This window comes from Notamacropus eugenii, chromosome 3, assembly GCF_028372415.1.
Source record: "Notamacropus eugenii isolate mMacEug1 chromosome 3, mMacEug1.pri_v2, whole genome shotgun sequence".
NCBI classification, from domain to species: Eukaryota; Metazoa; Chordata; class Mammalia; order Diprotodontia; family Macropodidae; genus Notamacropus; species Notamacropus eugenii.
The window spans coordinates 148,252,017-148,265,351 of NC_092874.1; the positions used below are offsets into that span (position 1 = coordinate 148,252,017).

The window sequence follows — 13,335 nt, forward strand, 5'->3', positions numbered from 1 at the left end:
CACTATAATTAGCTCTTCCTCATGTTCTTTCAACAGCTTTCCACAAAATAAGGTCATTCAGATACAGATCTCAATAGTACAGTTCCCAGGACTCTGTCCGCAGCCAGTGGTGTAGCTCCATACCCCCACTTTACATCCATTTGGGCCTAGAAGGCAGAACAAGAAGCAATAGGGGTAAGTTCATAGGATAAGAGAGAGAGGGAGAGTTGAAAGAGACCTTCTAGCCTTCTCATTTTATGGATGAGAAAGCACAACACTTCAAGTTACACAGCTAGTAACTGGCGGAGCCAGGATTCACACCCAGGTCCTCCAACTCCACCACCAGCATTCTTTCCACTACTTCATTCTTGCACTGGTTAGAGTCTTTTTAAAGTTCACTGCACTGAATTGCCAGAAGATTTAGGCTGTCCAAAGTAGCATGCTTTCCAAAGAGGTAGTGACTTCACTTACAGTGGGAATCTTCAGAAAGTGGTAAGATGGTCACTTTTTGAGTCTCTTCTCACATAGCTGCTGTCTTAGTTCAAGGCCTGACCCCCTAGATTATTGCAACACCCTTCTAACTGGTCTCTGTATTGCAAAATTTTCCCCACTTCATTCAGGGCCCCACAAAGCTGTCAAAACTCAGATCTGACCATGTCACTCCTCTACTAAATAAAATTCAAGGATTCCTATTATCTTTACTATCCAATTTAAACTACTCTGTTTAACTCTTAAAACCCTTTATAACTTTGTTCCCAGCCTGTCCTTCCAGGCTCATTGTATGTTACCCCCTTCATGTATTCTAAACACTAAACTTTCCTACTTGAATGAATGAATAAATGAGTGAATAGCATTGATTTAGCATTCATTGTGTACAAAGCATTGTGCTAAGTCCTGGAGAAGCCAACAGAAGAAACGTAAGAGTCCCTACTCTCAAGGAGGTCTCAACTGCAAGTCAGATAAGAAATTCCTATAATCTTTAAGGTTCAGTGGCAAAACAGATGCTAATGCCTCATCTTTAATGTCATTCCCATAATAAATTCCTATCTGTATGTGTGTGCGTTGTGTGTGTGTGCGTGCGTGCGTGCGTGCGTGTGTGTGGAGAGAGAGAGAGAGAGACAGAGAGGAGAGCAAAATCTAGCATTATTTTACATGATTCTATTGACCTTAGAGGCAGTGGCCTGTGTAGTGAGCTTGGCCCTGCCAAGAGTAGTCCCCGTGACTCAGACATCCAGGAAACCAAGAAAGTAAATAGACTATTATGAATCGTGAATCGGCTGTGTCAGCATGGCTGCCTTAGGTATGGTGCAGTATATTTGTGGACTAATCTATTGAGTACCTGGACATATTGTAAAAGGGATTTTTGATAACAGTTGTACTGGATGGCTGAAGTCTCTTCCACCTCCCAGATCCCATGATCTTTCTCTTGTCCTATGTGACCTGTGCCTTTCCTCCATATATGCATGATAAATAGCTCCTAGGACTAACATCTGAAAAAAGGGTCCTTCCTGCCCTCATCTTTGTCCTTCCCTCCAGTGACAACAATGTGACATCTTCTGACCCACCTCCTGCAGTCAGTAGAGGATCATGTCCCCTGACATCCTCATCCTCAGGATTCCATCATTCATTTTCTGGCCGTTGTTATGCATAGGCAGAGCAGGGCTTAATCTTCTTCATAAGAAGAGAGAAGTGAACCACCCCTGTAGGTTCATCATACTGTTGTAGCTGCTGTACATTTAGCCCTCATGCCCAGTCAGACAAGAACCTAATCCTGGTTCCAAGTTTTGTGAACACTCCAGTCTATTTAAGGCTTAGAAAGAGCCTTCAGCTTTCCCAGTTCCTATGATGATCTGATGACAGAGCAGTTAAGACTGAGGGTAAGGCACCATTATGGATGTGCTCCAGGGTAGGAGGAAGGCTGGTGCCAATAAAAACAACAGACATAAATGTTCAGTTCAGGAGTTAACACAGTAGGGGGAGGGAAGGTAGGAGGAAAAGGGTCTGGGGGACCTGTGTTCAGAATGCTGTTATTCTTTGCTTTTGTCACTGGAAAGCAGAAGAAAACTTTGTTATTTTCGTTCTTATAAGAACTATAACTGTAATTGCCTTTATGAAACACTTAGAAACCAGAGACTGTGTGTTGGATCCACTTGAGACATACCTATCACTTTTCCAGCTGTTGTGTAGTTGGGACAGTCTTCTAGTGGTAGTGGAAATAGAACAAGATGGTACAGAATCATCAGGTAGAAATGACTGGCTAAGGACAAGAACCAAAGTTCCTCCTTCTCCCTTTCAAGAGGAGTTGTTTGTGTCCAGGATCAGCCCAGACTAGGGCAGGAAAGAAGGATAGGGCAGAAGAAAACTGACCTGTGTGGTGATCCGCTGACCTTGCTGTCTCTCTTGGTGGGTAAGCTGGCAAGAAACTATTCCCATCAGCCTCTGTGTCCTCTGAACCCTAAATTCAGAGGTGCTGCTTACCTGAGGAGTCTAGGTTCCGAATCCCAGCTTCTTTTTACTGCTGTCTTCACTGCTTTTTTTCCTAATGTATTATATCTTTAGAAATTAATATTTTCTCTGATTCTCTTTCCATTATTGGAAACATCCTGCCTAATAGGGAGACAGTTCACTCTTATCCATTAGTCATAATAATATTTTGTATATTGTCTCAGAGGTTTCAGTTTGTTTTCCTTTGTCCTCATGCTGATACCTCTGAGCCTTCTCTGTGCATATCAGTGAGAAGGGGGAAAAGTTTTCAGAAAGTCTGAGCTGTTGAAAAGAACCCACTTTCTAATCTCTCGTTTATGCATGATTTTAGGCATTTCACAACATACTTTTTCCTCTCTTCACCATATGTTGTGGCCAACTGTAACAAAGAGTTGAAAGAACTCAACCATAAACTATTTTAATCCCAAATATTCCCTCCCATAAGTACATTTTTCCTCTAATGTGAATCATTCATACCACAGACTGCAAAATTTGTAACCTTGAAGATGGGGCCATTTTCCAGAATGAAATTTTCCAAGAGTGATTTTGTGATATCTAGCCTTTATGCTTTTAGCATCTTAGTAGTGTCTTAATCAGTTCCCTTTTGTTTACAAATCAAACAAAGTTTTATTTTTTAACTACTAACACTTCAAATTCCACCTGGAATGTGCATGTTGTGGGGGTCCAGAAGAAAGGAGAAAGATTGGGAATCAAGCTGTGTTCTTTCTGCCTCTTAAATCAAGTACCAGAAATAAAGATTCTGCAATTAGACATTAATGGGTAATTATATTGGTGACGCACGAGAGAGAATCAAAATCCAGCATGACTTTCCATGACTCTGTTGACAAGAGAGGCAGTGGCCTGTGTAGCAAGCTTGGCCACTATGACTCAGAGATCCGGGAAGCCAAGAAAGTGAATAAAGAGATCCCATTTTTAACAGTGACTCAGCTGTGAGGAATATAAGTGTGGTGCAGTGGGTTCTAGTAATGGCTAGAGCATAACATTTCATGGAGCTAAACTGAAACCATGAGACAAGCAGGGAAAACATCAAGGGAAGGGTTGAGGGAACAATTAATGATGCTGCATGCTGAAATGCAAGTCCTCTGTGTCTTTCGTTAACTTTTTTTTTTTTATCATAGAAGCCCACCAGGAATGTTGTTGTTAAAAGAGAATACTTAATACTTTCTAAATAACATCTTTTTACAGGGCAAAGTAATGTTTGTTTTTCTTTCTTTCAGACCACTGCTCTTTCAGACAAGTGAACATGTAGCCAACAGCCCAGCATTGGGGGACATTATCCCATTCAGCATTATTATTCATTTCTTATTTACAAGAGCTCCATCTGAGTTGAAATCTCCTTTCCAGGTAACAAATTAAAACTATTTTACTGTTGTCTTTCCTAATTAAGTTTGGATCTTTTGAAGGCATGAGGCCCAATATAAGACAATATAGCTGATTTATCTTGTCCATATCATGTGCCAAGGTGTTATTTTCTAGCCTTGGAGAAGTAGAGAATATAGCAGAAAGACATGATTTAATTCAAAGTCTCTCTAAAAAAATGTCAGTAGGCCTTTTCAGTGATAGTGATGAGTAATACAATACCAGTAAAACCTTTCTAATCACTTTTGCTGACACACTCATTCACTGATAATACTAGAGTTCTTACACATTAGTGCCCTTCACACACTCTTGGCACTTCCTGTCTGCCTCCATGCTCTTGCAAAAGCAAGCCCTCATTTCTGAAATGCACTCCCTACTCATCTGTCCATGGTAGAATCCCAAGCATCCTTTAAGACTAATCTCAGTGCTGCGTCCTATGGATCACATTCTCAGATTCCTGAGGTCATTATCACTGTCTCCCTTCTCTTCCAGTCATCATGTACATATTTGTGTCTGTTTACATGTTGTATCTCCCCAGTAGAATGTGAGCTCCTTGACAGCAATATTTATTTTTTTTTCCTTTAATTTTATCTCTCCTCAGCACCCACCGTTTTGTCTTGTACTATTTTGGACTAGATCTGCAATTTTGTTAGTTTAAGGAACTCCTAAGGAGGAATCTCTCTGTACAGTTTTAGGTTGTTGTTAGTTTTTATGCAACTTATGATCTAAGAGAATTACTCGGTGTGCCGAGAAGTTAAATGATTTGTCTAGTGTCATTTAGTTAATGTGCCTTAGAGATATGACTTGCTTGGACCCATGTCTTTCTGTCTCAATACCAGCTCTAGTCATTGGACCAAGGTGCCTCCCAGAGTAGAGTGATTAATAAATATTTACTTGATTAGAATGGACTGGAATTCCAGGAAACATTTTAGTAGTCAAAGAGGTAATCTGAGGATATCTAAAATTATATTAACTGATTTTTTCTGAGCCTTCTTGATGTATTCTTCATGATTTCTGCTGTCAGGAAAATGCTTAAGAATAAATTGCACCTTAAGAATTCCAAGTAAATTTTGTATCAGTAGACACTCATTGTTGTGTTTGCATTTCTTTCTCCCTAATTGGTGTCCATTTATGTTTCAATGCTTCAGAGAGCAGAGTGGTCTCATGCCCGATATTCCCAGTGGCTGGATGATCATCCATTAGAAAAGGACAGGCTCCTCCTTATCAGGTAAAGCAGGTTCTAACCATTAGCCCAGAAAAGCAAATTTTAGTTAAAAGCCTTAAGGTTTTGCTGAAAGATCAAGGTAAGTAGTGAGCATTGTGGTTTTCTTTACATTGTTCTCATCCCTAACAGCGTTGTTTGTGATGTTTTGGAGCGCAGTTTTTGCCATTTCCTCCATCTCCTGCTCTGGCTCAGACCTGAATCTTCCCATCCTTTTTCATACTGCTCCATGAGGGGCTTGGTGCAGTGCTTAGGAATATTTGATTCTTCCTGCTTCTGAAAGCTCCCAATATCATGGCACCCTCTCCTTAGCATCTAGTTTGTCTCTTCTTCATCCCTGGAATCATTTTGGGTATGTAGGCTTTGAACATGTCAGTCAGTCAATCAGTAAACATTTTTGTTAAGCTCCTACAACATGCCAGACCCTGCGCTAAGCACTGGGGAGGTGAAGAATAGTTAAGCGATAGTCCCTGCTCTTGAAGAATTAACATGCAAATAACTATGCACAAGTAAGGCATATCTAGGATAAATAGGAAACATGGGGGAGGTAAGAAGGGAGTGTGTAAGCAGTAAGAGGACAGGAAAGGTGAATGGGGAGGTTATGAAAGCTTTAAATGTTAACTAGGATTCTGTATATTTGGTCCTAGAGGTTAGGGAACAACAGAAGTTTATTGAGAAAGGAGGAGGAGGGTTACATGGTGCTTTAGTAAGATCTCTGACAGCTGATTGGAAGATGAACTGGAGTGGAAAGAGACTTGTGACATGGAGGCCAAGCAGCAGGCTGTGGCAGTAATCGAGGCATGAGGTGATGAGAATCTGCAGCAGGGTGATAAAAGCGTCAGAGGTGCAAGGGAATGTATGCAAAAGATGTTACAAGGGTAAGAGTAGCAAGCCATGACAACAGATTGGATAGAGTGGGGGCAGAGAGAGAGTAAGGAGTCGAGGACAACACTGAGATTGAGATTTGAGTGCGGGTGAGTGGAGGATGGTGGTGCCCTCAGCAGTAATAGGAAAAGTTGGAAAAGGAGAAAGGTTTTGGACATGTTGAGTTTAAGATGTGTGTGGGACATCCAGTTTGATACGACCACTAGGCAGCTGGAGAGTGGAAGCGAGCAGAGGTTAAGGCTGGATGCATAGATCTGAGAATCATCTGGATAGAGATGATAATGGAATACCAGGAAGCTGATGAGACTACTAAGTGAAATAGGAGAGAAACAGAAGAAGCCCTGGGGACAGAACCTTGTGGGGCACTCATGGTTAGTGATCACATATCTTCTTTAGGCAGTGCTGTCTAATTAGTTGAAATACACCCCAAATACAGATACAGCACAATTGGCAATGTTGCTTTCCTGCTACAAAATTTCACCCATGCCATTGATTCTTTCCACCTAACAAATTTCTTTCCAAAAGAGGACCCTAGAACTCTTCTTGCCCTGAGGCACATTCTCAGTTTCCCCAAAGCTAAAAGTTGGGGAAAAGATAAGTACTGAGTTAGTTCTTTTTTTTAACTAGGTCACATTCCAGTTGCCAGCTGAAATGTTCAGTATTATATTCTCTTTTTACTTGGTGCACTTGAGAAATAATTTCTGTATAGTCCCAAGAAAGCTACAGGAAAAATTCAGTTAGGAAAATTCAACTTGACATTCTGTCTAACACATTTACAACTTGTGAAAGGCCAGATAACCTGTCACTTTTGGTCCTGTAAAGTTGTAGGTGTAGAGAAAGGCTAAGTGTGGAGGAGTGCTGGTTATTCCAGGCCTTTAAGGGCAGATTGGCCAGATTTCTTCTCCATTCAGCTGTGCATAGTCTTTTCCTGTTCATCAGATTCAAGATGAGCAGGAAAGTTACAAGGTGACACAAGGGTCAGTGAATTTGATCTGTTGGATAAAGCTCTAGAGAAAACCTTGGAGGAAGAACATGGGCACTGGCCTGTTTGGATTTTTGCATTTGACTGAAGTTCATTCTGCATCAGTTATTACCAGATTTGATATCTGATATTGGAATAGAGGAAAAGAATTCACCTAGTTACAGAATTTCCCTTTTTTTCTCCCTTCTTGGTTATAGCCAGGAAGTTCAAAATCTAGATATGACTGCCCAATTATGCTAGATTACTAATGATTTGTCATCTTGGCTTTCTTCTAAGAATGTATTGGCTCAGTGATTCCATCTGCAGCATTGTTACAGAGTCTATATTTAATGCCTGAACGTCCTGTTTTAAAATATGGCATGCCTCTCAAATAAAGGTCTGTAACTCTCTTGGCAGCTAATTGTAAAAAGTGATTGTGGCACTGTGGTGGAGTTTGTGCCCTTCTTGTGGGATTCCTAAATGCTGAGATGCTGTCTTTGATGCTGTCTGCAAGGAGTTCATGGCACTTTGTCCAAAACATGGTTTGTTCTTGTCTCCTGTAGCACAGTTAGTCTTCATTTTGCATGTCTGTGATGCTGTTGTAGGGTATCCATTTGCCTTTCCTTGCAGATCAGCCCAGATGGAGGGGTGCTCTATACCCATCACTTAATTTCTTTCACTTTTTAGACAATCCATGTTTTAATACTCATTCCCTTTGTCATGGTAGCATAAAATCTTGTAGTCTATCACAAAGCAGGGCAGATTGAGGACAATGTGCCTATTTGTACCGAATACCTATTAATAGTCTCTTAGGAATTCCTTTGTGCTTTTGAAACTAGACCTTTTTCTAGAGCTTGGAGTTCATTCACCAAGCTTTTTTTTCCCCCTTCTTCAGTAAGCATTGTATAGGCGATAAACATATATATATATAAAAACATGTAAAGCAGTTCAAAACGAACTTGTCTTCTCTGGAATCATGGAACCCCCAAACTCTGCCTGACCCGCCCCACCTTCTGTCTAACTTTGTGTCTCTGCACTGATAAGGTCAGGAGGGAGAGTTGGAAGCTGCCCAGTGTGAAGAAAGGGTCTTTCTAATTTTGGGGTGTTTGTTGAACTCTAGATATCATGGACATAACTCCCATGTTTACAGCACTTTAAGGACTGAAATGATTTCCAGAGTATGTGGTAGGTAGATGAGGAAACTGAGGGTCAGTGAGGTAAACTTGAACATACACAATTTACTGTCACTGTTGATTTGCTAGGGAGGATGGAGTGATAGCTAAGGGCTGTTTACCAGAAAAGAAACAGAGCCAGGAAAGCACAGGATTATCAGACCAGATTTTCCAACTAGATAATTGTACCTGTCCAGCAAAATGGAGTTCATGATTATAAAGTTGTAGATACTTATAGATACCAGAGGAGCCCCAGTTGCACAATGTCCTTTTAAGAACTGCTAACACTTGACATGATGCAAACGAGTTCCCTCTAAATACGTTCATAAAGACAGCATTTCTTCCAAGGATTTATTAGTTTGGACAGCAACTCTGCCATTATGGTTCCTCTTTTCTTTTAGGGTTTATTTATAAACAAGAGTTTGGGTCCCAAAGAAAAACTACTGAGTTCCTGTTGGCTGCTCCGACAGCTAAGGGATCAAAAAATGTTTCTCCTTGGTCCCCTATTTAAGTAAATATTTACAAAATGCCTACTAGAGGGGACACAAAGATGAGAAAGACACAGTCCTTACAGTAGATTCAGAGAATGACACATCCCATTCCAAGGAGGGCCTTCCAGGCATAGAGAATGTAAGCAGAGGAGTAAAAGCAGGAATGCAGAGGGATGTTCAGAGACAGGTGAAGTGTAATTTCGTGAGACTGTTAGTTGCTAGTCTGTGAACCACGAATCCCTGAGCTGGAGGGGATATGGGGGGGGGGGGGGGGCAGTGTTCTTACACAGCAAACGCGATCATTTTGATCTTTATTTTGACAAATATGCAACATAATTAAGAATCAGCAAACATCTTTCATAATTTTTCAATATTATGATTATTGCAATGTTATTTTTCAAGCACATATATTGTTATGATTAATAAAAGATTCATTAAAGAGGATTATGGAATGACTGGTAGCTTTGTGATCATGCACCTTCTCAATAAACAGATACTGACAGCACAATTACTATCACATAGAGTCCACAAAATTTTTTTACATTTAAAGGGGACCTCAGGTCAAGGGGTTGAGAACTACAGCTGAAGGACAGGATACATTCCCAGGAATAATGGGAGATAAGTAAAGAAAATGAAGTATTTATCACAGACAGATGTGAATGAGGACCTGTATGGGAAAGAAAACAGCATATATAGAGGAGGATTGTGCAGTATACATGCACAAGACATTATGGAGGATTGGATAAAAGGGGTGAGGAAGAAACAAAACAGATGACAAACATTTTGAGTCTGGAAAACTAAGAAGATGATGGAGACAGTGATGTTGAGAGGAAGACAGCAGACTTGAGAGCAGTGGTTTAGATGCCCACGCCCTACCCTTACCAAGCTCTGGACTCCTCACCCCCCTTCACCTCCCATATTCCCATTTCTACCCCCACCCACATCTCTGGCATCCTAGCCATTCTCTCCTCAGCGCTGCCGACGTAGGGAAGGTCTCTCCCTTTAATCTCTCCCTATTCCAGTCCATCCTCCACACAGCTCTAATCAGGTCCCTCGTTTCTGCTTTGTCTCTAGCTTCAAATAAAAACTCCCGTATTTGGCTTTTAAAGTGTCACCTGGCCCCAACTTATTTTCCCTAGCTTCATTGTGTAACTCCTTCCCACAACCTATGAGCCAGCCCAATCAGCCTTCCTTTGCTCCATGTAGATAGTACTCCAACTCTTATCTCCAAGCCTGTATACTGGCCATGTCCCATGCTTGGAACGACTCCTTCCTCACCCTCTGAATCGAGGGAATCCCTCATGTCAGCACGCAGCTCAGGCATCACCTTCCACATGCTATCAGTGTCCTAACTCCCTTGTATTTACCATGAAGCAGCCATGGCAGCCTGGAGATGACTGACTTTAGAGTTCAAGTACCAGTGTAGAGCATACTTGCTCTGTGACCCTAAGCAGCCTGCATTGCTCTAAGGAGCTGCCTCAGCCAGGAGCTCCCTGGATCAGTGAGTGAAATTAAACTCAAATAGAAACTGGAGGCCACACAGAAGGATCTCTCCAGGGCACACACTGACTTAGAAAACCACATATTAACATTAGGTTATAGTGTATTTTTCTTTTGCTAAATATTTCCCAATTTCTTTTTAATCCACTTCAGGCCACACTGGGAAGTGTTGGCTGCATGTTTAACGCTTCTGCCCTAGATCAGTGAAATCCTGAGTCCATTCCATCCATGCATGGATGGCCCTGCAGCCATACAGACCTCAATTCAGATTCCATCTCTGGTACATACTTGCTACGTGAACTGTAGTATGTTACACTTCACAATGGTCTTTATGTCACAAAGATAGGGCCAACAACACAGGTCTGGTCCCTGTCCGTATCTGTATGTTTTCTCCCTTGACAGACTATAAACTGGAAAATACATTGTTTCACTTTTTTTGTCCTTGCCCCAGTGCCTGGCACATAGTAAATTACAAATGCTGGTTTATTGATTGATGCAAGTGAAGAAATATCAGGGAACAGCAGCCAGAGAGACAGGAGAACTAAGAATTTCATAGAAAAGAAAGTGGTAAGGTGAGGTGAAGTAGTCAACATTGTCAAATGCTGCAAGGATCAAGTAGAAGTTATGTACTGTTACATACGTCTCAAGCCCACGGCACTGAATATTAATGCTGATGATCAGTGAAGGCCGCTGTCTTTAGATAGCTATTAAAAAAAACTTAGGTTTTGTATGCTCCTTGAATATTGGGATCATTTCATGATCCATCAAGCCATTACTGTTTTTGAGTTGAATTGTATTATCTGACACATTTTTCCTCTTTGAAAAAGTGTTTGTCACAGCAATAAATTTTTATTTTCAAATGGAATATATCCTAAACCCCTCATTCAGTGAAGTTAAATCAGAAAACTGGGTAGGTACTCTTATCATACCTGGTCTTACTTCCAAGAAAGCTGATATTTTTGCTCAAGCAAGTAGCTATTAAGTAATTAAAATCCTTTACCACTTTTTATGTGGGGAGGCAGCTTAAATCTGCTTTTCTCTCTCATTCTGATGGTATTCTTGATGAAATACTATTAAGTGCATAACCATATTAATTTCCAAGCTGTATTATCATGTAAGCTGATTTTATTCTTTTTCTGGAAAAAAGGTCCCATTCTTTTCACTAATGAAAACATTACCCTTTCTGTAAATTTCAAAGTACCTATTTTTACTAAGATCAATACCAAAACCACTCCTCCCTTCTGTCCCATTAGGGATGCTGTTTAATTTATGTGGGAGGTATTTTAGGGCTTTCAAAAGAGATTGGGAATTTGAGTTAAGGGGGTAAGAATAGCAGCAATGACTTAGCATCATTCAAAGAAGTACAAGAACGCAAATGGAGTTTTACATTTCAAATTATCTGTGCTTTTATTTATACTTTTGCAAAGCAATTTTCATTATAACTGCTTTTATTTTTAACCTGCATTTTAGAATTTTGTCACTAAAAATTAACATTTAAAGGGGATGATTTCAGGAATCCTAGGCAAGAGATTGATGTTTAAGGGCTAGATATTTGCCAGGCAATGAGATTAAACAAATTAAGGTATTAATACTAATCTTGGCCTTCACAGAAATGTCTGCTACTATGTGAAAATGTAAAAATATGATGAAATTGGTATGGTTAATGCCTGTTCTAAGTAGGCTTTTCAGAAATGACTAGGTTTTTAATTCCAATTAACCACCTGCTGAACTGTGCTGACTTTTGTAAGGTTAAGGATGGCTCTGTAGTCATAAAAGCAAATATGTGAGTAAAATCCAACTTGATACAGCTTAATTTTTGATATTATAGTTCAATCTACTTTAGGTTTCAAATGAGGCATGTTATACAGTTGTTATCCTGTGCTCCTAGTGTGTGTTTCTCCCTATGTTCAGCCTTCCCTCATGTTTACCAATTACCTCAGGTCTAACTTAGTGTTAAGAGCCCAGCAGACCTAATCCAATCCAAAGGGGGCTCTCCATGGTGCTGATTCACTTCTGGAGAGTTTTATATAGCTCATGTAGTAGTTTATATGTATTAATACTGCCTAAAATAAAGTATGAGCCATTTTAATATAAGGCAGGCAATATGTTCTATTGGTTTTAGGAAATCTTAACATTTACTCTTTTGAATATAGAGGTGATTTGGTCATGAATTCCAGTACATATGTGAAGTGTGAACAAAATTTTTTGAAAACCCAGACCTTGTGGCCTTCAATTCAGATGTGATTTAAATTAAGCAGACTACAAAGTGTGTAGGATTTCAATTTTTAAGCTTGTCACTAGAATAGAGAAGATTTAAAGCATTATTCCATTAAACCTGTGATTTTTAGTTGTGAATTAGCATCTCTATAGATTTAACTGTATTAATATAGTTTTTTTGGTTTTGTCCACCTCTCTTTTGACAATGTTTATATTTTTAATTGTATTTCAGAGGAGCCCTGGAAGCCTATGTTCAATCAGTGAAAAGCAGAGAAGGAAAAGAATTTGCACCAGTTTATCCAATAATGGTTCAACTACTTCAGAAAGCTATGTCTTCACTTTAGTAATTACCTAAAACATTCCCTTAACTTTATTTCCCATGCTTTACTGTTTCTATTCGGCAGTTACTTTCTAAGCTAAAGAACATATACTGTAACTTACTGTCCACTGTTACAAAGATCCACATCTCAAAATTCTGTTTTCTTAGATCCTCTTCTAGATAGCACATTGCATTGCAACACTTCATGTTTCAAGAGATGTTATGGTCTAAATATACCTATAGACCCTGATTCTGCCAATGAGAAAAACAGTCTATCCAATTTTCCTTGAAAATGCCCCCTTCTGTAGTTCATAAATACATTTAGCACTTACGTATAGACATTTTTAAGTGGCTTGGCTCAGGCTGTATAATGTAATAGATACCTATAAGAAATGTATTCTCTCACTAACATCTTCCCCTAGGAAAAGGAATAAAAATAAGAGCTTTTATTTGAATGTTGTGTCCAGTTCTTTTTGTTGGCCTTTAAAAACTTAGAACACCAATTCCATACCCCAAGGCTAAAATAGAAATGAGTACTTCTTCCATTAGCTTTTCTTTTTGAAATGACATAACTTGGATTTATCTATGGCTCTAAAAAGCATTAAGTCAAAACAGCTTCAACATTCAACTAAAAATGTCACATTTTCAAGATACTTAGAAATATACCTTACTATTTGAAGTTCTTAGCACTTAATTCATATATTTAAGAACCAGATATCCTGTTA

The 13,335-nt window shown here is 39.6% G+C and overlaps 1 protein-coding gene across 4 annotated transcripts in view; it reads left to right on the top strand.

The window, feature by feature from the left end:
• Positions 1–13,065, top strand: part of COG5 (component of oligomeric golgi complex 5) — a 385,795-nt gene extending 372,730 nt beyond the window's left edge. For all 4 annotated transcript variants that reach the window (XM_072653056.1, XM_072653057.1, XM_072653058.1 and 1 more), the window contains 3 exons: positions 3,702–3,828; positions 4,992–5,071; positions 12,524–13,065. In XM_072653056.1, the coding sequence (XP_072509157.1) occupies positions 3,702–3,828; positions 4,992–5,071; positions 12,524–12,635 (319 nt within the window). In that variant the 3' untranslated portion in view covers positions 12,636–13,065. The remainder of the gene's footprint in view (positions 1–3,701; positions 3,829–4,991; positions 5,072–12,523) is intronic.
• Positions 13,066–13,335: the final 270 nt, after the last annotated feature.